Below are 25,552 nucleotides of genomic sequence, written 5' to 3'. Positions count from 1 at the left end.
CGTTGTATCTTCACTGCAGTATTGCCAGTACTGTTAACTGCATCTTTCTTCCCTGAATTGAAGTTCGAGTGGCAGCAGATTCCTTTTACTTTCTTATTCCTTCCCCTCGTTTTGCTGGCTCAAAAGTTGAGCAATTTAAATGGATGAATGCATATTGATTTCTGACTTGCATGATGATATCAGAGCTCTAGTGTATGTTGTGCACATTCCAACTGCATGATGTTTCAGTCATGAAGCTATAATATTCTGTGTTGTTTCAGCAATGACACGATGAAGCCACTCATAGTTTCTTGTGAAACCTGTGGTAATGATTATATGCGTGCAACTTCTTGTGGCGCTCCAGGCATCATAAGCGAAAATCCTGATTAGAGCGCGGCCGCTAAAGCCCTCGCTCGCGCGCGAGCGGGCCAGCCCACACGAGCACACGGACGGCCCACAACAGCAAATGAAGCCCACGTTGTGTGCAGTTTTTTTCCCAAAAAAGTTTTTGAGCTAAACTTTTCCAAAAAAGTTTTTTAGCTAAATTTTTCTCAAAACTCCTTTCGTGAAGTTTTTGGCCTAAAATTTTATCGGAAAAGTTTTCACAGAATTTATTTTGGAAAAGTTTTCAAAAATAGAAAGTTGCGGAGAGAACAAACTTTCCAAAATAGGAAAGTTTTGCTTGGTCAGGGAGGAAGCGCGAGTTGGCGAACTCGTGGATGCCCAAAAACTTGAATTGTTGAATTAATTGCAAGGGATCCAAAGGTGAAAATGAATCATAAATCAGATTCATGGTTTAGAAAATATTGACATTTGAAGTTTGTTGTTCCAAAGATCAATACATTTAACTCAACGAATCAGTATCATTTTTACTCAAGTTTTTACTCAAGCAAACATAAACAGTTACTCAATGGAATATTACAAATCAAGTATCTGCCAGCTTAGCTGTTTACATATTGCCGCAAAAGCAACGCCATTGGGCGTTTGCCCAGGTGCTCGCTTTCTACTAGGGCCTACAATGCTATAGAAGCTGTAGATCTGAGATTGCCGATTATAGTAGGATGTATAGGCGTCTTATTAATTTTTTTTAATCGGATGACCTTTTTTTATTTTAACTAACGCATCTTAAAACTTAAGCAGAAGCAAATAGAGAGAAATAAAGAAAAAAATCGATAACATGTAACTTCATGGATGAGATATAAACATAAAGATCTATTTAAGATCATTTCATGACTCTAGTCATAAAAAGCCCGTAACTAAGAAAGAAACTCAAAAAGATGGTCGCCGGTGAAAAAACTGTCTAGTTTGATGACTTAGAAACAAGGGAATGTGAAGCTCAAATTTATACTATTGTACGTGCATTTTATACCCCAGTAACAAAGAGATCAATTTTATAATGGTGAAAAAATTGTAGCTCAAAAGAAAAATTAAAATCACAATCGAAAAAGAAAAACTTGTAAGAGAACCAAGAGGACTAAAAGAAAGAGACTAGAAGGAGATGATCATAAGCTGAGAAAAATAACTTCATTAAGCACATATGTTAGTCTTATTTTAGGCATATTATAAAATATTTTTCTCTCATAAATACTCTAACATATTACAAAAGCTAAGTCTAGCCTCACCTAGTCACCTCTCCTCCAAAATCTATTACTAGCTCTCAAATGGCTAACTCAAATCTTCCATACAGCCCCATCCTTCTATTTATAGGCCTAGAAAGGTAGCTTAGATCTTAAGCTTCCTTGTTCTTAAAATATTTTTTTTATAATGGTCTTCTATCTATCATTGGAGTATTTTGGTCTATTTTTCGCTCTATCCATCGAACGACCATGACACCTTCACGACTTAGCTTCGTCTCGACAATTGCTTCGCGATGATGCCACATACACTCCATCCCTCAATGGTTTTAAGGCCAAACTATGAAACCGCCTCGCACGATTCTCAAAGTGTGACTCACTGCTGGTTGCTTTGACCTCAAGCAAGCATCTCGATGTCGACGCGTGTACCCTGTCTTGTGATCTTGACCACCGTCAAGTCTCTCCCGCTCTCTGTCGAGGATTTGTTCCTGACAATATGTCCGGAAAATGATGGGGTTACTTTCATGAATCAGAGATCAAACATGAAACGAGGCACACGCGATGTATACAGGTTTAGACCTCCGGTTAGAGTAATACCCTATATCATGTGTGGACGATTATGTATATGTATTCACCCGAGTACAAGCAATGTGGCTAACCTATTACAAGAAGTAAATCAGATATACTCTAACTTAGGGCTAAAGTTACCGAATTCCTCTTGCGTCAAGGTCCTGATGCTTGTCTCGAGTAGCCAGAAAAAAGAGAGTCTCCCCCCTTGAGGGGTCTAGGTCCCCATCTTATATAGGGGTGATGTAACGCCTCCTATCCATCCGTAGTCAATAGGGAGTCCTTCTTGTTGTCCAAGTAGATAAATCTGTTATGAATACTAGTCTTCTCGAGTTGGGTAACCAATCGAGGCATTCCTAGTATACACCTTCTAGTTTCCGGGCATATCATGTACCGCAGATTCGGTTCTATAATATCCGAAGTTGTTAAGTATGCATACGGTATACCCTATCCATATATGGTATACTCCTTACGCGTATATACCCCATAGTTAGGTATTAGATAGTAGCCCCTAACTTTACTAAGCAGGGAGGATTTCTGCAAGCGCCAACTCAAGTATCGCCAAGTCTAAACTTGGTCGAGTCGCAATCGAAAGAATTAAACAAGATGCTCTATTTCGAGTATTAAGTGGAAACTCTTTTGGGTCGAATGCCCTGTTGTTATTCGCACTCGAGACTTGATAAGGGCCAGTAATATCGACTTCTCAACATCCGTCTCTGAGTAGAGTTAAAAAAACCTTTCGAAGTTTGAAACAACGGGTATAGGAGCATTTAATGCTCACAGAATATAGATGGATGTGCAGAGATTCACACGTCGTCATCATGTCACTTTTCATGCCGACCGAGGCGCCACAGAGTCGGGAGTGGTTGCTAAGAAGAAAATAGGTTTTCGGCTACTTATCTGTACCAATCAAAACTGTAGCACTCATTCCTCATTATCTCCAGTCTTCTTGCACAAACCACCCTTTCTCTTCATCCAAACACATACCACCGCCACAGAAAATTAGATCCATGGATTCTGATTCCCCTCCGAAGACCTCCGCTCCTTCTTCGCTGGAGAAGCAGTCAGACGTGGATACCACCGATGCTTTACCCAGGCCGTTAGACGAGACGAGGCCCTTTACCGAGGCATGGACAATCTCGTCGATGCAAGAAGCAAAGCTGAAGGAGCTTGAGGTTGAAGGAATAGTGCCTCCTCTTGATTTGGTCGAATGAAGGCCTGCATCTGGTGAGGAGTTCTCAACCTGCAAATTTAAACACGAGTTTATGGTTTTTTAACAATTTTTCTGTTGCGTTTCAACGTTCCTCCTTCTAAGTTTTTCCTCAATATACTCGATTGGTACTAAATCGAACTTCACCATTTGAATCTTAACTCCATCACCATGCTCAGTTGTGAGGAACCGTCCAAACAGTATTCAAATTAATCATCAGGAGGATCATTATTCATACCCCAACCTCGACGATTAACCCGAATACCATTCCGGTAGTCCCGGCACGTGTTTTGTACACAAGGATCGGAACACATGCCTCCAACATAGTACATCATAACATAGCTTAATAAAGAGCAAGTAATAAACATTTATATTACAAATATTAAGCATGCAACTGATTCCAACAATTTATAACAAAAGTGAGCTAGGAGGAGACAAAAACCCCTCAACTCCTAACTATCCAAAGATCTACGCTGCGGAAAGAATAAACTAGACAACAAAAGAGAGTGGAGCCGCATGCCCTTAGGCTCCACTCCAAAAGCTCGAGCTTCGGAGTAGGATGCACTACTCCTGCTCGCCACCCTGATCGGCAGGCACACTCTTACACAATATAGAGCACATATACATAGCTCGACTCCAAGGATCATGCATTAGCTAGTAGCAAGGATTAAACATGCAGTTAAGTGAATTAAAGCGGTAAGCAACCTAGATATATGTGTGTGCAACTAACTTAACCAACATATATGAAACTACCCTGCACCACCAACTGAACATAAGTAAATGTAATCAACATGTGTATCAAAAGTATAACAAGTACTAACTCTAACCACTCGCACATAACCACCATGTCCATACCACCACCACAAACCCGAACCACAAATCCACAACGAAACTCTACAAGCGATACGGATGAAACAATAGCATGCTCATGACTGAGAGCGTGGCAGTTCGAACTATATATACACCCTGCAGGGGGATACTCCTGGACCCACACGATACGAGGACCATACGGCTTGCACCACCCGCTAAAGTGCACACAAGGGGTACCCGTGACAACCTTTCCTAACCAGCCTCATCCGTGTGGAGCATGCATCGCTCGGCGCGGCGACACTAGAATTACTCCCGGAGCAAACTAGTACCGCTTACAAGCCCGCCCGCTCACACCGTCGATGTTCACGCCCACAAAGCCATAGTTGTGAAGGTATTCGGCTTGCCTTACCATTAGATCGGCATGTGGTGAGTAAGGTAAGTGCTAAAGCCAACTGTACCGACGGACGGCCTTAAATGATGCAAGCGGTCTACGGTGTCCAAGTTTCCTTCCCAAACTACCCTCGGGCTTTCCTTGAGGGCATATGACACCCCTAACACCGCCCACATCTCGTCTCATACTCACCACTCAACCAACCATAACAACCTCAACCATGTATTTGTGCGACAAAAGTAAATCCTATGCTCACGAACAACGGAAAACGTCGTCGTTCGACTTCTACCGAGAGACCTAAGCATGGCTAAGCATATAAGTCAAACTTGTACCTAGACATAACACCATCTCTAGGCTACAAGAAAATTACTTGAACAGTTGACCAAGGTAGAAAGATGCAATCGGCATAGGTTCTACCCAAGGGTACCCGACACATGCATACATACATAAGCATATTCATCAATTGAGACTTCCAAATTTGACATGGGTGAAATTTGTTAGTTGCTTGCCTTGATACACTGGCTCACAAAGGTGGGGTACCTCCGGATTGCCCTCGCTCGCCGGGATCGTCGGTTCGGCGTTCTCTAAAAAGAATAACACGTGCAATACCATGAGTATGGATGAAATGCAACAATGCATGCCATAAGATGTGCAAAACATGTTAAAAGTGCAAACATGCGAGCTAGAACAAAATTGGGACTCAAACTAATTTGAAAAGTTGCCGAAAGTGCGGAACCTTCAGAGAATTCTCCGGAACCTCCGGACATATGCGGACTATCCGCAAAATTATGCGGAACATCTGGACATTGCGCAACTCAGGCAAACTCCGGACTATCTGGAGAATTCTCCGGATACTCCGGACATTTGCGGACCCTCCGAACACTCCGGACCTGGGCTGAAAATATGTTTTCGACGATTCGTCGATCGATTTAACTCCAAACTTGAATCTATGCTACATACTCCTGCGCATATACCATACAAAGGGTTCTAGACTAACTTTGTAGCTTAACCCTAAGAAAATCTTGAATAAAATTCAAATTGCCATTTTCCTAGAATGTGGACTATCCGCACTTTTATGCGGATACTCCGCACTGCCCAGAACTTCTCTGATTTGGGGAAAAATTTGCCAAATCGAATTGCGATCTTTTCCAATCCAAAGGGGAACATGTTTGAGATGGTTTTTGGAGTCTATAATTCACTCATCAACCTAGCAACTCAATTCCTAACTCAAATCTCATCTAAATCCTCATTTTGGTCCAAAACCTAAAAAACTCATGAACTTTGCTAAAACTCGAAATCGATTAACCAAATCACGAATTCTTGCCATGGGGAGCCTAAGAGACTTACTCAAGATGCTTGTGGAGTTAGGTAACTGTCGGGAAGTGGAGGAAATGGAGGGAAATCGAAGAACTCCGGTGTTCCTTGTGCTTCAACCAAGAACACCAAAAGACATCAAATCCGGCTTGAATCTTTCTAGAAAACAAAAATGAATTGGATGGATGAGTAGCTTATGAGCTCTAGAATGCAATGGTACCACATGCATACATTCAATCCCTCTCTTGAGCTCGGATTTTGGAAGAAATGGAGAGAGGGAGTGAGAGCTTGAGTGAGAGGGGGAGTAGCAGCTCCTGCTGCACTGGTGGGAGTGAGGGAGGAGAGAGAGGGAGCAGGTGGGGGCTGCCCATTTGAGTGGTTGAGGTGTGGGGCCGAGTGGGTCCCATATGTTAGAGAGAAAGATGTCCGTTTTAACTGCGACTTTAATTCTTTTCTCTCCCAAATTTCTTTTCTCATCCAATTGATTTCAAACAAAATGCTCTAGTGCACCAAAATAATTTACCTCGAAAATAATTACGACGCTAATGATGCATGATTAAGCTTAATCACGCGATTATGGAATTTGGGACGTGACATCAGTGTTTTTGTCCACTTAGTGAAGCTTTCCTTGACATCGAACCAAGTTTGAATCTTTTCTAGTACTTCTATCAAATGAAGGGAATTAAGGAGAATAAGTATGTAGGAGATGTGGTTTCCAACTGAGGAACGGATTGAAGAATTCCTATATCCCAATCCCCCTGATATCCCCCTAGTCGAGAGATTGGAAAAAACATAGGTTTTATGTTTCTAACCCCGATCCAGTTCGTTCTGCCTTAGTCTATAGAAGGCTCCTCCCCCATCAAATTTCATCTTGGACGAAGAAACACCACGAGTCTGACCATACTTCTTACTATGCCAACAAAATCTTGCTAAGATAGTATAGCCTAACCAGGTGGTATGTGGACAAAGATTTTATCAATCGAAGGTTGAGTCTCTTGAAGGAACGAGAGCACCTGGCCTGGGATTTTAGTGGAGACAAAGATAGCTCCAAGGACGTGGCTGGATATAAGACTTATTTTGCACTTTGCTGCTTTTGTTATTGCAGTCGAGTATTTTCGAATGACTTTTGTGCTCTTGTTTCAGCTCTATCTTTGCAAGATGTTATTGTTCAGTTAAACAAGATCTTGTCTGACGAAGCACTAGAATGCCACATTCTGCCCTACTCCCTTGCAAATCCTAGACCGGAGATGGAAATTTCTTAGGTAAGAAATCAAGGCTGATGTGGTTTACTCGATCTGATTTGTTTTTCTGACCCTAGGCTCCAGTCTTTCGTCAAGAGTATGTCCTTACAAACGATGTATTGGATCTTGACAGTAGTTCCCCCCATTGATTTTGGTGATGCAGGGAAAGGTACAGTTGATCAAGAGACTAAAGGGTCCCTTCAATCAAAGAGATCATCCTCATCTTTTAATCCATTGTATGCTTCGACGCCTCTCAAGCGCAAGTGAAGAAGTCCTCTGGTACTGAAATTAAATATTCCAATAGTCGATATTTTTTCTGTTATTGAGCATATGCCTGCTGACACCAGGTCCGCTTGGGTGGCCTTTCTCAGGGGACATCTGGTGCATCCTCGCGATCACCATCTTGAGAGACTGCTACGTCCAATGACTCGACCAACGGGGTAACTTCTACTGAGTCATCTCCCTTTAATTGGCCATTCTTTTGAGCATTTGCTTAATAAGTTCAGAATGATGGTGAATTATTATGGGCTGGTTTCCTGTAGACACTGGCGACTTTGGCTTCATCTGATCCCCTGACCGTTCCTCCTACATAACTGAACCCTACTGCCGGTCTGTCGAGGAAGATAGTAATCAAGAGACAAAAGTCAAAAGTCCATACACTTATTCTAGTTGCCAAAAGGTTAGATCTAGACATTTATACTAATCTACAGCTCTATTCGGTTTCTGATCCCTTTTCTTGCAGCTTGCCAATTCTAAAGAAGTCAAAGGAACAAGTCAAAGGTGGTTTGGTCAGCCAACCGGGTCCTTCTCCCACAATTTCCCCACCACCACCTCCTCGAGTAGAACAACCTTTTGCAACAGTTCCCACATCAAGCTCAAAGCTCAACGAATCTGGAACTTCTGCAAGCTTCCCTGTCATCGATCTCTGGGTGACAACAAAAGTCTCGTATCGGGGCAATTTATGATTAGGCAGCAGCAGTCAAGTCCCAGCTTCAGTCAATTGACCCCCTAAGCTATTAGAAGGTTCCCGAAGAAAAAGATAATGAGCTAGTTACTCGACAAAGGATAATTGAAGGTTAGTTCATGCCTAGATCACTAATATGTGATTCGTGCACTGGGCAACTAACGATAACTTTATCATTTGTTCCTTGAGATCTTGAGTCCTCCATAGAGAGAAAGGTAACCCTTCTCGATGATATGACCAAAGTCCTCGACAGAAGGACAAATATAAAAAAAGCTCAAAGATACTTCGGATACGGCAAAGGCTGATCGAGATGCAATGGCGGAGACCTTGAAGAAGGCAAAGGCTGATCGAGATGCAATTGTCAAGACTTTGAAGAAAACAGAGGCTGATCGAGACGCCGCGATCACCAGTCGGGAAACTACAGTTGCAACCCTCCAAGAGCTGAAGGAGCAGACTCTCAACCGCATGACCCAGTCGGCTTCCATCAGCACCAAAATGATGCTTGGTCTCCTCAACAATTATGACCCAAGTCTCAACACCTCAGTGGTGACAGCGGGTTTCGGATGCTCTGCAGAGGAGGCAACAAAGATTATGGAAAGGGTCAAACTTCTGATTTCTGCCTTCATCGAACTTCTTTAAGGCTCAACCTGTCTAACTATGAGAGTGAAGGAAATCCTTCTGACTAATGGTCCGCAGTTCCTGACTAGGGATGTCAACGGGGCCCCGTTCCCCGTTCCCCGACGGGGAATGGGACGGGGATGGGATCATTTTTCCCCCCACGGGGAGTTTAATGGGGAAAAAATCCCCCCCCCGTCGGGTATGGCAGGGGCGGGGATGATTCCCCATCCCCCGTCTCCGTTTCCCCACGGGGCCCCAAATATTAAGTTTTTTTTTTATTGAGCTGAATTTATTTAACTCCAATCGGCCCAGCCCAAAAATTTCTACCTAACTACAATCGGCCCAGCCCAAAATTCCTTCTTGATAGCGGGGACGGGGACCCCGTCGGGTACCCATTCCCCGCGCGGGGGCGGGGATGGGGGAATTTTTTTCCCCGCGAGCGGGGACGGGGAAATTTCCCCCGGTCGGGGAAGGGGATGGTTACCCATTCCCCGCAGGAATTTTCCCCGTTGACATGCCTATTCCTGACTCGTAACATTTGGAGCTTGATCCATAATTTGGGGATTTTTGTAAGCACTACTATTATTTTGCTTATCTAACATGCTACTACTTGCTATTTCCTTATCGATGAAATAGATTTGGCATTAGTAGATGCAAAACCAGCTAGAAAATGTTAGAATCATCCACAAAATCAACTTGCTGATCGAATATCCATTGATATACGGAAAGTCAACTAAACAAGCCATTAGATGTACGGCCCTCGAGTGAACACTTGAGAAGACTATAATAATAATGAAAAGACTAGTGTAAAACTAGAAACATAAAACATGATGGTCTTTTGCAAACTTGTACTGACTTGCATGTTTAACCAGTGTTTGGACATGAACTCGACAGAGGACACACATGGGATCGACTAGAACTTCAGAACCCTTTTTTAGTCATTAGGTGTGAGATATCTGACAATCTCTTGTGTCGTTATGCTTAATTAGTTGTAGTTGTCCGTCATTAACCTGACATATGCCTCTACTGGCTCTTATCCAAAGCAGTCGATGCAAAACCAGATAAACTTTTGCATAAAACACATATAATTTATAAAAAGTATGGTATTATTATATAGCCCCCGACTCTATGGTTGAGGAGAAGATAACTCGATCTAAGAGTAGAAAAAGAACATATCTGTACCATTGAAGATATATGTTGTTATAGCTCTTAATAATCTACTTGATGACTGAATCAAGTAAAGAGTAAAGTCGTAGCATAAAAGCATAGGATGTAACCCCTAATTCTCTGTTTGATGTGATAATCAAGACAGAGAGTAAAGTCGTAGCATCAAAATATACTTGACGTGACCCTTGTCTCTTCGCTCACTGAATTTGAGTATAAAATGGAGCATAAGTATACACACAATGTGACTTCTGATTCTCTGAATGGTGCAATAACTAGAGACAAAGAGTGAAGCAAAAGCATCGAATCGAAATTATATGATGTAGCCCTCGGCTCTCTACTCGATGAATGAATCGAGTGGAGAGTAGAGCATAAGCATCGAATCAAAATTATATGATGTAGCCCCCGGCTCTCTACCCGAGTGGAGAGTAAGGCATAAGAATCAAAAAACGCGTGATGTAGCCCCCGACTCTCTGGTCGATATGATATTCAAGACAGGAAAAAGGGTGTAAGAATCAACACATTACTCTCAACCACACGCTCGAGAGCTCTAGCCCCCGAGCACATGGCTGTGACTATTCCACGTTCATCGAGTGATGTCGAGCCGGCAGGTAGGTGAGCATTGAAAACCCACTCCCTCTCGTGCTTGTTTTCACCAAAACCCTTGATTTGACACATCATCACAATTATGCACTCCTCTTTATAGAGACTAGACAGGTCATAACGACGTAGCGACGCCTCGATTTCTGCCAGACGTGCCACACAATAGAGGCAGTCTCTCTATTACGTCCAACGATATAGGATCTTGGCGGCTCTATGTGTACAGTGCGACCCATTCCCGTCGCTATAAATAGAAGGACTCAAGGCTGTTGTTTTTCACCTCATCTTCCTCCTTTCTCCTACACGCCCAGTAGAACTTATATAGCTTGAATCCATAGCCTCCAGTGCATCATCGTCTCCCAAGTCCAGTCCAAAAAGTGAAGAGATAGAATCTCTCACCCCAAGGCCCCTTGCCATGGCTCCTTTGGGAGTCATCATTGTTTCTTCCGGCAAGGAGGAATCGATCGAGAGTCCTAAGAGGAGAAAGAGCAGAAAGTCTGTTGGAGGTCGGCATCCCCTTGATGCCGACACCATGAAACAATCTACACAAGAGCCAGCGGCATGAGTCGTGTAGGAGGGAGATGAAGATGGTGGTGATCTTCATGAGATCATTGACTAGGTCACCAACGAGGTCTTCGATGATGAAGCTCCCGAACCTCCGGTGGTAGAGAGAATGCAGTCGCTTTCTCCGTTGACAACAGCTAGATCGTCTTCACATCCTGCGAAGGACTACTCGTCATGGTCCGTGTCGGTCAGTGGCTCTAGCAAGGTCTTCACCTCAGCCACTCTCGCTATCCCTTACGCTGGACGGTGCCCGGTGCCCGGCGCAATCAGTTGCCATCCAAGGGATGAGTAAAAAAGGCCCCTCGACTCGTTTAAGGGAAAGTAGAACCTACACTGTTTTCAAGAGCTAGGCAAATCCTTTTTGTCAACTTTACACTAGCCACACAAGTTAGAAGAAAAAGAAAAAAATGTGTAGTTGAATCAAATGTAATTGACCTACATGTATTTTACCTTCCTCTATGGATATCGAGAAATATTTTATTGCCCTCTTCCTGCATGATGCACTTCATTAAGATTCTATTACTCCCCTTTTAGTAAAGCTTGCCATTTACTAATGCGCAGAGCTTGGACTTACGAGCAATTTTCTCTGCAGAGGCATCATCATCAGGGATGTCTCGACCTTTGAGATAGGCTTGGTATGGAGTCATCTAAGTCAGTTCGCATTCGAGTAGTGCAGCATCTGTGTCTGCGGGTTCTACCTCGCTAACTAGACCAGACTGCTGGTCGAGTTCGGCAACATCTATTCGCCGAACTATCGGGATATATGGTTTGAGGAGTTTCTCGATAAAGACTCCTACGGGTACCAGAGCTCGAGAAGAAGCATGTCTTGCAAGTTCATCCGCACTAGAGTTGTCACTCCTCCTGATATGAGTTACTTCTAGCCCTTCAAACTTTTCCTCAAGCTTTCACACCTTGTTCAAGTAAGCCACCATGTTGATCAGAATTGGCGCCGCACTATGGAAGAAGAGTACGCTGCTCTTCAATCCAACACCACCTGGGATTTTGTTCCACGCCCCTCCAAGGCAAACATGGTCACTGGTAAATGGATTTTTTGGCACAAATTCAAGGCTGATGGCACTCTTGATAGATATAAAGCACGTTGGGTTCTTCGTGGTTTCACACAGTGTCTGGGTGTCAATTATGATGAGACCTTCAGTCCAGTTGTCAAGCCAACCATAATCCACACAATTTTGTCACTAGCTCTTGCTCGATAGTGGATAATTCATCAACTGGATGTCAAGAATGCTTTTCTTCATGGCACTCTAACTGGGATAGTATACTGCTCTTAGCATACTGGCTTCATTGATTCCTCCCATCCTGATTTGGTCTGCCATCTGAACAAATCACTTTATGGACTCAAACAGGCATCCCGTGCATGGTACAATCGCTTTGCCTCCCATCTTTTGACTCTTAGATTTACTAAGCTAAGTCCAACACTTCCCTTTTTGTTTATCATCAGGGCATAGACACTGTTTATTTACTCCTCTACGTCAATGATATTGTTCTCACTGCATCTTTAGTTGTTGTTCTTCGTCGCACTATTGATGCTCTACAGCGAGAGTTTTCCATGAAGGACATGGGCACCCTTCATCATTTTCTGGGGATTTTAGTTCAGCGCCATGGTAGCAGCCTATATTTATCTCAACGTCAGTATACGTTGGATATTTTGGATCGTGCTGGTATGTCAAATTGCAAGCCTTGCAGTACGCCTGTTGATACTCATTCCTAGGTCGCCTTTGATGCTAGTCCTCCTATCAGTGATCTGACATAATACCATAGTCTTGCAAACGCGCTTCAGTACCTCATCTTCACTCGTCAAGATATTTCCTATCCTGTACAATAGGTTTGTCTTCATATGCATGATCCTCGGGAACCTCATCTCATGGTAGTGAAGCATATTCTTCGGTATCTCCATGGCACCATTGATCGCGGTCTTGTTCTTCATCCTTCTGCGCCGAAGAACCTCGTTGTTTACTCTGACGCTGACTGGGCCGGTTGCCCGGACACGTGTAATTCCACATCAGGCTATGTTGTGTTCTTTGGTGACAATCTTGTTTCATGGTCCTCCAAACGTCATAACATAGTGTCCCGCTCCAACACCGAAGCCGAATATCGGGTTGTTGCCAATGCTGCTGCCGAATTATGTTGGTTGAGCTAGTTACTCTAGGAGCTTCACACTCCTCTTCGCTGCGCCACCTTGGTATACTGTGATAATGTTAGTCTGGTATATCTATAGACAAATCCGATATAGCATCAGCGAACTAAGCATGTCAAGATTGATCTTCACTTTATCTGAGAGTGTGTTGCTACTGGTGATGTTCATGTGCTACATGTTCTAACATCTTCACAGTACACCGACATCTTCATAAAGGGGCTGCCTACTTCTGTCTTCACGGAGTTTTGATCTAGTCTGAACATCCACCCTACCGACGCTTAGACTACGGGGGTGTGTTAGACAATAAATCCTACGCTTGTCCGGCTCCTGTGTTGCTCATCCAGCTCCCTTGTGTACCTGTGTTGTCCGTCCAGCTCCCCTTCGTGCCCGTCCAGCTCTCGGCTCCCGTGCATGGCATGTCCAGCTCCCGTACGTGGTTGTCCGGCTCCTACCTATACGGCTTCTTGCCATTTGTATTAGCACATGTGTGCGACCTTGTACTACCTATATATATACCTCATCTGTGTATGCAAAACTTACTTGAGAAATACAATAATACACAATCACGTGTGATTAGCTTAGCTTTCAGAAAACAATGTGAGGGAGATGATTACAGCTGCATCCTATGCAACCACAATGTGGAGGAGACAACTTATCACCTATTTTTTATCTGCCCTTTTAGTGCAAGATGTTGGTCCTCCATTGGCATTACATGGAATCATCAGGTTGATTTCTTTAGTGTGCTTTAAGAAGCAAAAAATCAATTCCATCATCGCTTCTTCATGGAACTATAGCATCATGGAAAATTTGGAAGCAGAGGAATTCAAAGATCTTCCAAAATACAACTCCTTTCAACAGCTAGAGGTCTTGCTTCATGGATAATGTTCGTTTACATCTGAATAGGATGAACAACTCCCCTAGTGCCTTAGTCTCCTCTTGGATTCTTTCTGCTGTGTAGTTCTTTTTTTTTGTGTTTTGTATAATCTTCTTGTACTGGTTCCTCTCGTTTTGTTTTAATAAAGTTTTCTCTAGTAGGGATTTTCGCTATTGTATCACTTAAAACAGTAGAAAACAATCCAGGTTCGATGGATCTCCACTTCACTCCACTGTGGTGAGCGGGGGAGGTGGGAGGCGAGGATGACTACCAGAGGAGGAAGAGAGGCAGAGCTACGGTGTAAGGTCTTGGATCTGGATGGAGGCATGTTCGGTGCAGAGGTCGGTGCAAAGCCCTACAAGACTCAGGGAAAATGAGTGGATTGTGGTCTCCATTGGTGAGTATTCGTGGACTCGGGCTTGGTTGCACCGAGTAGAGAGTGCTCGAGCCCAATTTTAGGTAAATACGCTACATCAATTTTTTTTAATTATGATAAAACTATAATTTTAAACTTTTTGCATAAAAATATGTGAACTTTGCACCCTTTAGCCGTAAATTTGGACGTGGGCTGACATCCCGGAGCCCACACATAAGACACATGTGGAACTTAGCTCACATCCAAACCCAAGTTTTTCAAATATCAACAACTTTAACCGTATGGCAGTAAAAAGACTAGTGCCAGAAGCAGAAATTTTACACTCTACATGAAGCTTACTTTGTTTAATCCCTGTCATCACCCGTCGTCCCACAATTTAGAGATAAAAACTGTACTTAATGGGGTTTATTAATTAGACATAGGTTCAATTAGGACGTCAACCTATGATAATCGAACCATGGAATTTGAAACCAAAACAGCCTTCTTGTCTTCTCGTTACTGCAAAGAGTATTAGCGTATGTGCTGACCGCCGACCGGGTACCCAAACCACATCAACCTTAAGCAAGTACAATGAGATCGGTTCTATTCGAAACCACCATAAAAAAATGGCTAGAGGATGTATAACAGTAGCAAAGAAGTCACCTTATGAGAGCAAGGGAATGTATCTTGCCCAAATCGGTACTAAGGGTGGGATTTATGATAAGTGGTAATAGTTGTGATAAATACTACAATATTTTATGTATATGATGAGAAATAAGGTGGACCCCATATAGAATAAAAAATCGTCTGTCCCCAACCACCTGTGTTCCCTTCCCACGAGAAGCTTCCATCACCAAATCCTCTCTCAATTCCATATCTCTTATTGCCACTACCCCAAATCCCCTGAATCCTCTCCATCACTACCACCCTAATCCGAAGATCTATTCCAACGCTTCTTCCTTCCGCATTCATGTGCCTCCTTCCCTAGCATAGCATAGCCCGATGGGCTCAGATCCAGATATATTGTAGGCACATCGACTAGTGCCCCCGGATGTGCAGTAGGCACGGTGACGGTGGGCACCAGCGTGTTGAAGATCCTTGCATCTAACGGAGTTGAGTGGAGCTAAGCAGATGGTGAGCGATTCAAACAGAATCGGTAGCAGGTGTTGATGCAAATCGGAGAGTGAGGCTATCGGTAAGTCTCGCTAGCTCGCTGCTTGTGCATATGATCAGTCGGGTGGTTCAATTCATGATTGTGCTATGCAAGTGTTGATCCAGTGAGATGCTAGTACATGTATGCATCCTGCTAGTCCTGTGCACTTATCTCTCTGGCAATTTTTTATTGAGTATGTGTTTGTGCTAGTACATGTATGCATCCTGCTAGTCCTATGCTAATTCAGTTCTTTAAAATCTAGAGAAGGTATAGATCTATTCAAAAGGACTTGTGCTTCAATGCTTAAGGGATGAATGATGTACTAGTACATACTTCTACTAAAATGACAAAATAGTAAATCTCAGTTACAAATGCAAGTATTGAAGCAAACATGTAAATTCTAAATTTGATGGTTGAAGACAAACTAGTAAAGTAGAAGGCTGGCAAGAAACTAATAAACTTTAATTTTGTTGTTGCTGACCATCAAATTTTTGCCATATGTGCTCTATCAAATCTTCCTTGGGACATTGATGGGTTGTTCGATCATGAATATCCATGTTTTTCTCTAGGACCTATGTAAATCCATAGATTAGACTCTTGTCAAAGTCCTGCTATTTGAATGGAAATTGCCCTTGCTCATATGTGTTGTCATCGGGTATCCCATAGGAGTCTCTCTTGTCCTAAACTATCATGTTGTGCAAAATAACACATGCATACATAATATTTGCAAGTTCTTCCCTTTCCCAAAGATATGATAGTTGATGTATGATGGGCCAACGTTTCTGCAAAATCCCAAAAGCTCATTCGATATCTTTTCTTGCTGATTCTTGATGCTTTGCAAACAATTTAGCCTTATTACTTTGCATATGAAGTTGTTCAACCAAGAACTAAGTAGTCATAGGTTTTCCTCTTCAGTCCAGTTGACGTGTTTCCCTCTCCTCCCTCCCTCTTCACTACTCTCACTTGAATCTTCAATGTTAACAAGTTGTTTCTCTTGTTGTCTTGCAGGGCATAGAGAGACTGATTCTGATCCATGAGAAGAAGTGTTGGTTGTAGCTCCAAACACTTTGATTTGGTGTGTGCACCAAACTTTCTTGAGGTCCAAAACTTTGAAACCCGATTGGAGTATATTGTAACCAATTCCCTTGCTGCTGAACACTATGAAAGCTTGGAGGAGAATGGCTATATAGTTGATAGTTGCTAAGAGGACCAGAAGGGTGGAAGTTCTGAAAATTAGGTGTTGAGTATTGGGAAAACTGAGATTGGAGGAAAGTTGTGGGGAATTGAGTAGGAGGGGAGCTTTGGCTAGCATTGATAGGATGTTGGTTTGGGAAAACTTGGTTCGGCAAGTTTATAAAATCTCTATTGGAGGGATCTATTTCATCTAGTAGTGTTTGATGAAATGTGAAGTTACTCTTTGTTTTTTTTTTTTTTTGCCGTGTCTCTGCTTTGTAGGAAGAAACTAGAGCACTTTGCGCAACGAACGGCTAGAAGCCAACGCCAACTACCTTGATTTCTTTATTCTTTGTAAACAGTGGTACTACAGAGATAATATATTTTACTGCCGACAGTAGCTATGACCAGGCTTTTGTTAAGACCGGCTTCCACAATGGTTGCTACCGGGCAGTAAGTAGCATTTATTGCTTACTGCACGGTTTTTTTTTACCACATTGTGGTTGCTCTGAAATCATGGACAACAGTGGCTCACAATTTCTGAAGAAAAATGTCAACCAGATTGATGAGTTTTTAACCATGACAAGCCATTTCTTATGGACAAACACAAACGACAAGTCAGAGTCACTAACTCGACACTTCAGTTCAGTTGTAAGCATGGAAACGGAAGAGGTGTTGGAGCAATCCTTTTTCATCACCTTTCACTTGCAGAGCACCCCAATTATCTCAGTGGGATGTCGCCGTGCAACCAACCGGTTGACCGCCCATCAGCCAAAACGTCCTGTGACGGAGTGGGAAATGCATGCTAATCACTACACCCACCGCCAAAGGCCATAGTGGTTTGGTGCCGAGCTCACTTCACATGACCCACCCACCACCGGCACAGGCTAAGACGTGTTTGCGGTTTCGCACTGCTGCACAAGCGCGTATCGTCCTGCCATTCCATCAGAATCCAGCGATGCTACGTCGTTCCCACCGATGCAATCTGCCAAGTTGGTGACAAGTGCAGAGCAGCAGCTGCTTTTCCTTTAAAGGACCCTGCGCGTACGTTACTGTCGAAATCCAAGTGTCTGAAAAGCGTTGTAGCAATGAATCATACTGTTCATCTCGGGTACAGAAAGATTGTCAAGTCAGAGATGGGCAGGTTAGATGCCGTTTATGTACTAGAGTGATAACTTTTTTCAACTTGAGTAAGATTCACATGGCACCTAACTCCTGGAGAAAATGTTCAACATTGTGCTCCACATTTCTCCTGTGCTATGACGATGTAGCGACTGCTGACATGAACGGCAACATTTCACCGACCTGTCTTCGTCACCCCCAACACCCACAAGGTGTCATGCCACATCGAGCCCCTGTAAAAAAAACTACTCAACAAGCTACTAGGATAGGTAATTCAGGCTGCAGAACACAAGGAAATGCACAATAATTTTTCTGAAAAAAAGCATGCACGTACTGCTCAAGTATATGTATGCCATTCTCTGAAGCATGAACTCGTGGCTAGTGCTATCATTCTCATGAGCCATGATGCGTCCCTAGTGGTAGCTTGAATCCACCAGTAGAAGAGCCATGTCAGGAGAGGAAGAAGCCAGTCTCCAGTGGGGTCGTCTGGTCGTGCAAGAACCTTACAGCACAACCGCTTCATCTTTCAGTCTGACTGACGGCATGCTTGAACCACCGAGCTCCGATCCCCTGACTCCTCCGCTGCCCCGCCTCGCGAAGAAAGCGCCACCCGCGCTGCACCCTTTGACGCTTTCTTCCGCAACTCGAACGCATCGGGGCACCGACCAAACTACTTGTGCCTCACCCGCGAAATGGCCTGGGGATAGAATGCCGCGAGCGACCAAGGTGGTGCAACCGCTTTCTAGTTGTGTTCCCGTTTCCTGCTCTGCCTCTCTTCGCCGCTCTGCGACGAGCGAGGAGCCATGCATCCCTGTGGCGTCTGAAAAGTTGTACGGGCCCTGTTGAAGCAGGTAGTGTATATCACTTTTTTTTGCTTTTCGCCGCAATGTCTTGCTCTGCCTTGTTCTGTCTGATTCTAGTTATTCAAATGCTATTCGTTCAGGTTGAATTTCTGCTTTAGTTTTGCACTGAGCCTGGTACAGTGTCAGTGTGTGTTCGTGAACTTCAGTTGATATGCAGTCTACTAGGTCTGCCATGTTTCTTCATCGTAGCATTTTCGGTTATCTGTGGAGATTTATCTGAACATGGCACAATGGTACTGGCGTACTGCTAATCATTAATCTTACGGTTTGCCATCAAAGACTATGGCCTTGCTACCAAGTGCCATGCCAACTCACTCACGTACTCAAACCAATAGGCAGTTGTTCGAAGATTCAAAATTTGGATCAGGATTGAGACAATGTTCGTGCTTTTGAATAAAAGACAGATAGGGTTGAGTACGATCCTACAATACAACAGCATATACTTCTGTTAAGTGGTGTTGGATTTGGTCGTCGTAATATGAGGTGAACAATTTTCAATGCTTCTGAAAAGGAGTTCAGTTAAAAGCAAGCGTTTTTTTCCCTTTTGTTGGGGAAATACCCTAGACGTAGATACTGTAGTGAGTCGCTATCGAGAACTCCTCTGTAGCCCCAGGGCCCCGAACCCCCTGCGGCAACCAGGGCCTTCGAAGCTTGTGAGCCGCCTCATCGAGTCACCGACTCTCGTAGCCTAGGGGAGCTAGCTGACCCCGACACCCCTTGGTTGTACCGCAAGGGGCTATGGCCTAGGCCACGGTTGTGCATGCTGCCCTCCGAAGGTTCTAGGCACTAAAACCTAGGGGCAGTTGTGCCTGGGCCCAGCCCTGAGACAACTTCTGTGACGAAGTCCAGGGCACTTTCGTAGAACAATTATCCTCTAAAAGCCTGTTTGCTCGGCAACCTCCTTGGCCTCCCTCGACGAAAAGGGGCACCAAAGAGGCCATGGGCTCCGGAGTGTCCAGCTCTGACATCGGCTACCACGTGGCCTCGGCGTAGGCTTCAGAACTCGTCATCTCTGTTGACCCACATCGCGGCCAGCGTTAAGGGGGTTGCAGACTTCCTACCTCGACGTCACTATCTATTTCTTCTCTAATGAGCCTTGCCACTCTTCAACTTCGATGTCAACTACACCTCTGGCCTCCGCCTTGAGGCTCTGGAGCACGTCGCCGCCAACGACCCCCCTTCCGATGACCATCACTAGTCTCTAGACGGCCTCTCTGTCAAGCCTACCTGCGGAAACCCAAAGGGGCTCACGAGGTGCCTCCCTCAACTCCCCCAGTCAGCTTCCCCATTGAAAACTGTTGTGGGACTTCAGAGCATAGTCTTCATCAAGCCTCGGCGCCCCTCAACCCATCATCGACCTTATCATGGAGCTCCAGACCACACCATCTCCATTGAGCCTCGACGCCATCACTCGTGGCCACTGCTAAGAGGTCAATCTAGGTAAAAAGTTGTTCGAACATCCTGACTTGGAGGCGGGGTTGGGGCTAGTTTCCTTTGTAATTTTGCGTCTGCTCACCCCTCCTGACCTCGATGCTAGCAGATGAGGGGTGTTGTTGGGGAAAATGCCCCAACCGTAAATATTGTAGGGAGTCGCAATCAAGGACTCCTTCGGAGTCCTAGGGCCCCAGATCCCTTGCGGCAACTAGGGCCTCTGGAGCTCGTGAGCAACCTCCTCGAGCCACCGACTCTCAGAGCCTGGGAGAGCTAGATGACCCCCAACGCCCCTTGGTTCGGCCAACCTAAGCCCGACAACACTCCGGCTCATGACCCCTTCGAATCTCTAGCTTTGGAGCGATCCCGAAGACCCAAGCCTAGGAGTCCCGTGGAGCCCCCTGACCTTCGGAGGCCGCGGACTCCCGGAGGCTGAAGGAAAGATGCGAAGTCCCTAATAAAGATCAGCGAAAGCAGGCTCGTTGGCCACGTGATACCTGCCATGAGATGACCGACATTTAATGCCAGTCATGTGGTGTTCACCCTGACACACCAAGAGCAAGTGGTGACCGACCTTACACACTAGATAGTACAGCGCCGCAATGGACGACTAAACTTACCACCACTTGCTGCCACAGTTAGAAAATACCCTCCAAGTAGGGTTACAATATTTTTACTTAGGCCTAGGTCATGTTACCCGGCCGACCCTAGGTCCCTATTACATAGGAGAAACGTGTATCATTATCACAGTAGGGACATGGTTGTATACTCACACTCTGAATGACACTATAGATATAGACCCATAGGCATCAGATCAGGAGACATATTTTTACCATCACCGTATTGGACATTCCTTTCCTCTTTATTTTTTTCTCCAAGCTTTAGACACTACTGCGAATGAGCTCTCACCACACTTCATTTGTGAAATATATTTTCTTCACTGACACCTTAGAGTGAGACACATCAACTAGTACAGTGGTTGCTTCAGAACCCACACATTTCTCCTTTACAAAAGCATGATGGATGGAATGAGGAAGAAATATTCAGTTCTAGGACAATTTAGCTTCAGTCGCTGGTTGGCAAAACATGATAAGCAAATTAGTGTAGTTGTTGGGTTCAGAAATCAGCAAGAGCATCATGCAAAGCTGATTGGCTTGGCCGCTACTAACTGACAGAAGTTGTAAACGTAAATTCTTTGTTTATTTTTCCCACAGATTCTTTATTTATGCATGAATTTTGAACTAAATAGCCTCATGGCCAGGTTAAGCTAAGACTATTGCCTCTAGCAAAAGTACCCATTGAAGGGAAAGAGCTGATCAGCTGAAGAAGCATAAAGGGAACCATGACTGAAATGGAAGAAGCTCTGAGATCCTGCATGGAGCGACTGGTAATTGCAAGAGAAGAGCGGGAGCAGATCATCGTCGAGGCAGCCAACGAGATATCCTCGGAGAAGAAGAAAGTCCAGGAGCTCCAGCACAAGCTGGAAGAGGCGAACAAGAAGGCAGCGAAGCTTGCCGCCGAGAACAGCGGCCTCTGCAAGGCCGTCGACGCCAAGGAAGCGCTGATCAGAGAGCTGAGGCAGTCCGAGGCGGCCGCGGGCGACAAGCTCGCCGACGCGACGGCGAGGCTCGAGTCGGCGCAGAAGCAGGCCGGCTCGCTGCAGTACGAGGTGCTCATGCTGCAGAAGGAGCTGGAGGTCCGTGTCCAGGAGCGGGAGTACGACCTCAAGTCCGCCGACGCCGCGCGCAGGCAGCAGGGGGAGCACCTGAAGAGGATCGCGCAGCTGGAGGCCGAGTGCCTGCGGCTGCGCGCCATGGTCCGCAAGCGGCTCCCGGGGCCGGCGGCCATTGCCAAGATGAGAGACGAGGTCGACGGGCACAAGCAGACACCCGGGGCCAGCCCGAGGCGGCCGCGCCCGGTGACGCCCTCCTCGCCGCGGTCGGTGACGCCGTTCTCGTCGCGCACCGCGTCACCGTCGCCGCGGCGCTCGGTCTCGGACGCCGAGAACTACGCGTTCAAGCTCCGTGCCGTCGAGGACGAGAACAAGGAGCTGAAGCAGGAGCTCGCCAAGAGGGACAGTGAGCTGCAGTTCGTGCAGATGAAGTACGCCGACGAGGCTTGCAAGCTGACAGTGGTGCAGAGGCAGCTCAAGGAGCTGACAGAAGAGAACAGACAGCTGAGTGATGCTAACTGTCAGTCTGAATCTTGGGCTTCTGCTCTGATTTCTGAACTCGAGCAGTTCAGGTCCGGGAACCAGATTGGTGCGTCCATCATAGCATCATCTGACATGAGCTTGCTAGATGATTTCATCGAGATTGAGAAACTGGAGATGGCATCAGGTGATCGGAAGCGAAATGCACCACTTGCATCTCCGAAGAAGGCGGATACGAGATCGGTAACGCGAGAGAAGAATGGCAATGATCTTGTCATGAATGGTAGTATCTCCAGCGGTCATCCTGGAAGGGTTCAGGATATTTGGGAACTGGTAATGCATAAGCATGAATCAACTCAGGAAAGCATTGAAACCATCATTGAGGAAATAAGGCACGCACTGGTTTTGGATCAGAGTGCTGTTTCTGCCAAAAGAGAAGATTCGGATGTATGGTATGACCGGTCTGAAATAGAGAAGATAGTCAGAGATCTGGTTGAAAAAGTCACTTCCATGATTGGCACATCTGCAGAAGATAATGTTTCAAGGTCAGGATCACTGTTGCATAACAAGTCTGAACTTTGCGGTCGCCTTGAGTACCTGGTTGAACTCTGTCATGATCTACTACATGGGAAAGCTAAGCTTGAAAAGTTCATCGACGAGGTTTGCCTGATCCTGAAGTTCATAGTGAGCCAATACTTCTCAAACCAAGATCCATCTGACACTGTGGATAGTGATAAGTATTTCGATGGTGATAAGTCACTAGGTGCAGTGAACACAGAAATTCAACATGACATCCAAAGTGCAAAACCAGCAGCAGCTCTAGATATTCAGACAGAAGCACAAGAGGAACAAGTTCAATCAGCTGAAGGCCAGATTATGGTCAGTCATCAAGAGAAGCTTGATAAAGAGCTGACACAAATTATACATGCTCAGGATGAAAATATCCTGCCGGGAAGAAAATCTACGTACTGTGAGATAGAAAGGTAGCTACAACTCAGAAGCTGCTATATACACAACATTTATATTAAAAACAAAACTGGTTATGGACTTCTTATTGATAAAATTGATTCATATTCTTTATCATGCAGCCCTGCTGCTGAGGCAAGTGTGGAAGATTGGGCAGCACAAGAGGAAAATCAGTTAGCAACAGTAAGTTATCCTACCCTTGCTCTACAATTTTGCAGAAAAATAGCACTGTTTTTTAGTTACAGTTTTCACTATATAATCAGAAACTGAATCCTCAAACTCTGCACTTCCTGCAGAACTCAGAGATACTGGCAGCAGCCGATAAGCTCGCCGAGTGCCAGGAGACGATCACAACTCTAAGCAAGCAGTTGCAGGCTCTAAAGATTCCAGCAACATCAGGTCCTCTGGACAGTCCAATCTGCAACCCCAGGCCGAGCTCAGCAAAGTCCGACTATAAGCCCCAGTCACTCGCAAGCATCCTCGCCGAAGAGTTCGCTAATGCTGAGGGTTCTAGGTCTCCTGCTACACCCAAACAAATGCAATTGAAGAAAGAAGAAGACGAGCTTTATGCCACACCGAGAAGGAGCATAGCACAAGAGCAGAACGCCGACGCTGATGACGAGGAATCGACGCTAATCGTTGCCCATCCAGTGTTCGCCGAGCCACGGAAAGACGACGTTTCGGCTGATCCTAGGAAGAAGAAGCGGGGTCCAAGCCTGCTGGGCAGGATAATGTTCAGAAAGAAAGTGGAAGGTGGCTCCTAGGCTGCGCTGAATCAACATGGTGGACGCACTGCTGCTGGTGCTGCATGTGTTCCATCTAATTTAGCACTGCACTACTGCTACGTTATGACCAGTGATTTTGGGCTTGTTCTGTTTGTTACAAATTCTTGCATTCCTGCTCCCAGTGAGCGATCTCTTTGGCCATACATTCTGTTCCAGAGCCTGGTAGTGACAGATGGCAACACAGGCTCTGGCACATGATGTGAGCAACCATCTGTTTTTTTCCTTGGCGTACATGAACGGTTTTCTTTGTGTATTTATGCACCTCATGGCTGTGTAAATGTTAATTTAATGAAGGAAAATTCATTATTTTTCCTTCCAGGAACAGTACAGTAATAGAACATTTGTATTCCTGAGATGTTCTTGCACTTGCCTGGATTTATAGAGAGCGGACTAGAGCTCCAAGCCTCCAAGTAGTGGCAACTCAGAAGGACTACAAATAAATCACCATAGCAGCATTTTTTCTCGCCATAAATAGGAAACATGGATACACATGGCATTGACATTTTGACATCTGAGTTAGCTGGAGTCTCTAATGCAGTAGAAATCTAATGTTCCTTTTTGGGATGGATGTTAACGGTATTGCCCGTAGGGATTTGAATGCAAAAACATTGCAAGATTCTATGGGTAGGGGTGACTGGTGAGATAGCCAGATGTGCTCATCCCAAGAAGGATTCTCCAACAGGGCTGTGATCTTCTGACTTTATTACTTTAAGCAGTTGAAAAATACTATCATGCTGATGATAATCCTGTGAAGAATGGTTGGACCAGCCGACCTCAACAAAAGAAAACAACCATGGCTGGCCCAAACCTTCCTCGTCTAGAAGCAGTGTCGTCCAAAACCGGGTCACACAACGGACGGCCATATTCTAGAGGCGGCTGAATGGACTGGAGACAACACAACACCTTGAATCCAAAGGGGTTTCAGATGCTGACCACTTTTTAAAAAACATGGAAAGTCTGCAGTGCAGTTAGGTGCCGTAGAACACAAAAAGAAACATCACTAATCACGCATGCTACTCCAAATTTGCAACGCTATTAATTCCTTGAGGTTATGGAGATCATGGGCGGACCCAGCATAAAGCAAGCGAGAGCACAGGCTCAAATTCTTGTTTTTCAATAAACTTAGCTATTTTTTTATGAAGTTGCAAAGGCTCAACCTCTGTTACGTCTCGCTCATTTTTTAGTCTGCGTCTGCCCCTCATGGATATAACACTGGGCGAGTGCAGTTCAAATCCAATAATTAGATTATCATTCAGGCTGCAGTGACGTTTGGGACGGCAAGAGCTTGTTGTTTCTTGCCGTTTTCTAATGGACTGACGGCAATTGTTTGTCACTTCTCCAGCTTTGTACTCTCTCCTGTACTTCTGTGCTGGATAGCGCTATTCTGTAGCGTAGCAAGCCATGGTATCTTATTTTGCAGGCTTTTTCGTGGAGTTCTTGTGCAAACAAGTGGCCAAATGGCAACTTGTGGAACGGTTCAGATTCTTTTGCTTTGCATATACCGTGTGGTTTGATGGGAGCTCCCAT

At 44.9% G+C, this 25,552-nt stretch overlaps 1 protein-coding gene across 3 annotated transcripts; it reads left to right on the top strand.

The window, feature by feature from the left end:
• Positions 1-18,179: 18,179 nt before the first annotated feature.
• LOC133921766 (filament-like plant protein 7) lies at positions 18,180-24,378 on the top strand. Of its 3 annotated transcripts, none has more exons than XM_062366775.1 (4): positions 18,180-18,679; positions 21,384-23,257; positions 23,363-23,423; positions 23,537-24,378. In XM_062366775.1, exons 2-4 carry the CDS (start codon positions 21,465-21,467, stop codon positions 24,002-24,004), a joined length of 2,322 nt encoding a protein of 773 aa, XP_062222759.1. In that variant the 5' UTR covers positions 18,180-18,679; positions 21,384-21,464; the 3' UTR covers positions 24,005-24,378. The 3 variants fall into 3 exon arrangements, with proteins under 3 accessions (XP_062222759.1, XP_062222761.1, XP_062222760.1); XM_062366777.1 differs by lacking the exon at positions 18,180-18,679 and adding an exon at positions 18,769-18,856; XM_062366776.1 differs by lacking the exon at positions 18,180-18,679 and adding an exon at positions 21,003-21,308.
• The last annotated feature ends 1,174 nt before the right edge of the window (positions 24,379-25,552 follow it).

This window comes from Phragmites australis, chromosome 6, assembly GCF_958298935.1.
Source record: "Phragmites australis chromosome 6, lpPhrAust1.1, whole genome shotgun sequence".
NCBI classification, from domain to species: Eukaryota; Viridiplantae; Streptophyta; class Magnoliopsida; order Poales; family Poaceae; genus Phragmites; species Phragmites australis.
The sequence above is the reverse complement of the archived record's forward strand: the minus strand, read 5'-3'. Positions and strand labels throughout refer to the sequence as shown.

Coding starts and splice junctions, on each gene's coding strand:
- LOC133921766 (XM_062366775.1), top strand. CDS start 21,465: ATGACTGAAATGGAAGAAGCTCTGAGATCCTGCATGGAGCGACTGGTA. Junction 23,258..23,362: donor ACGTACTGTGAGATAGAAAG/GTAGCTACAACT, acceptor TTTATCATGCAG/CCCTGCTGCTGAGGCAAGTG. Junction 23,424..23,536: donor AGGAAAATCAGTTAGCAACA/GTAAGTTATCCT, acceptor CACTTCCTGCAG/AACTCAGAGATACTGGCAGC.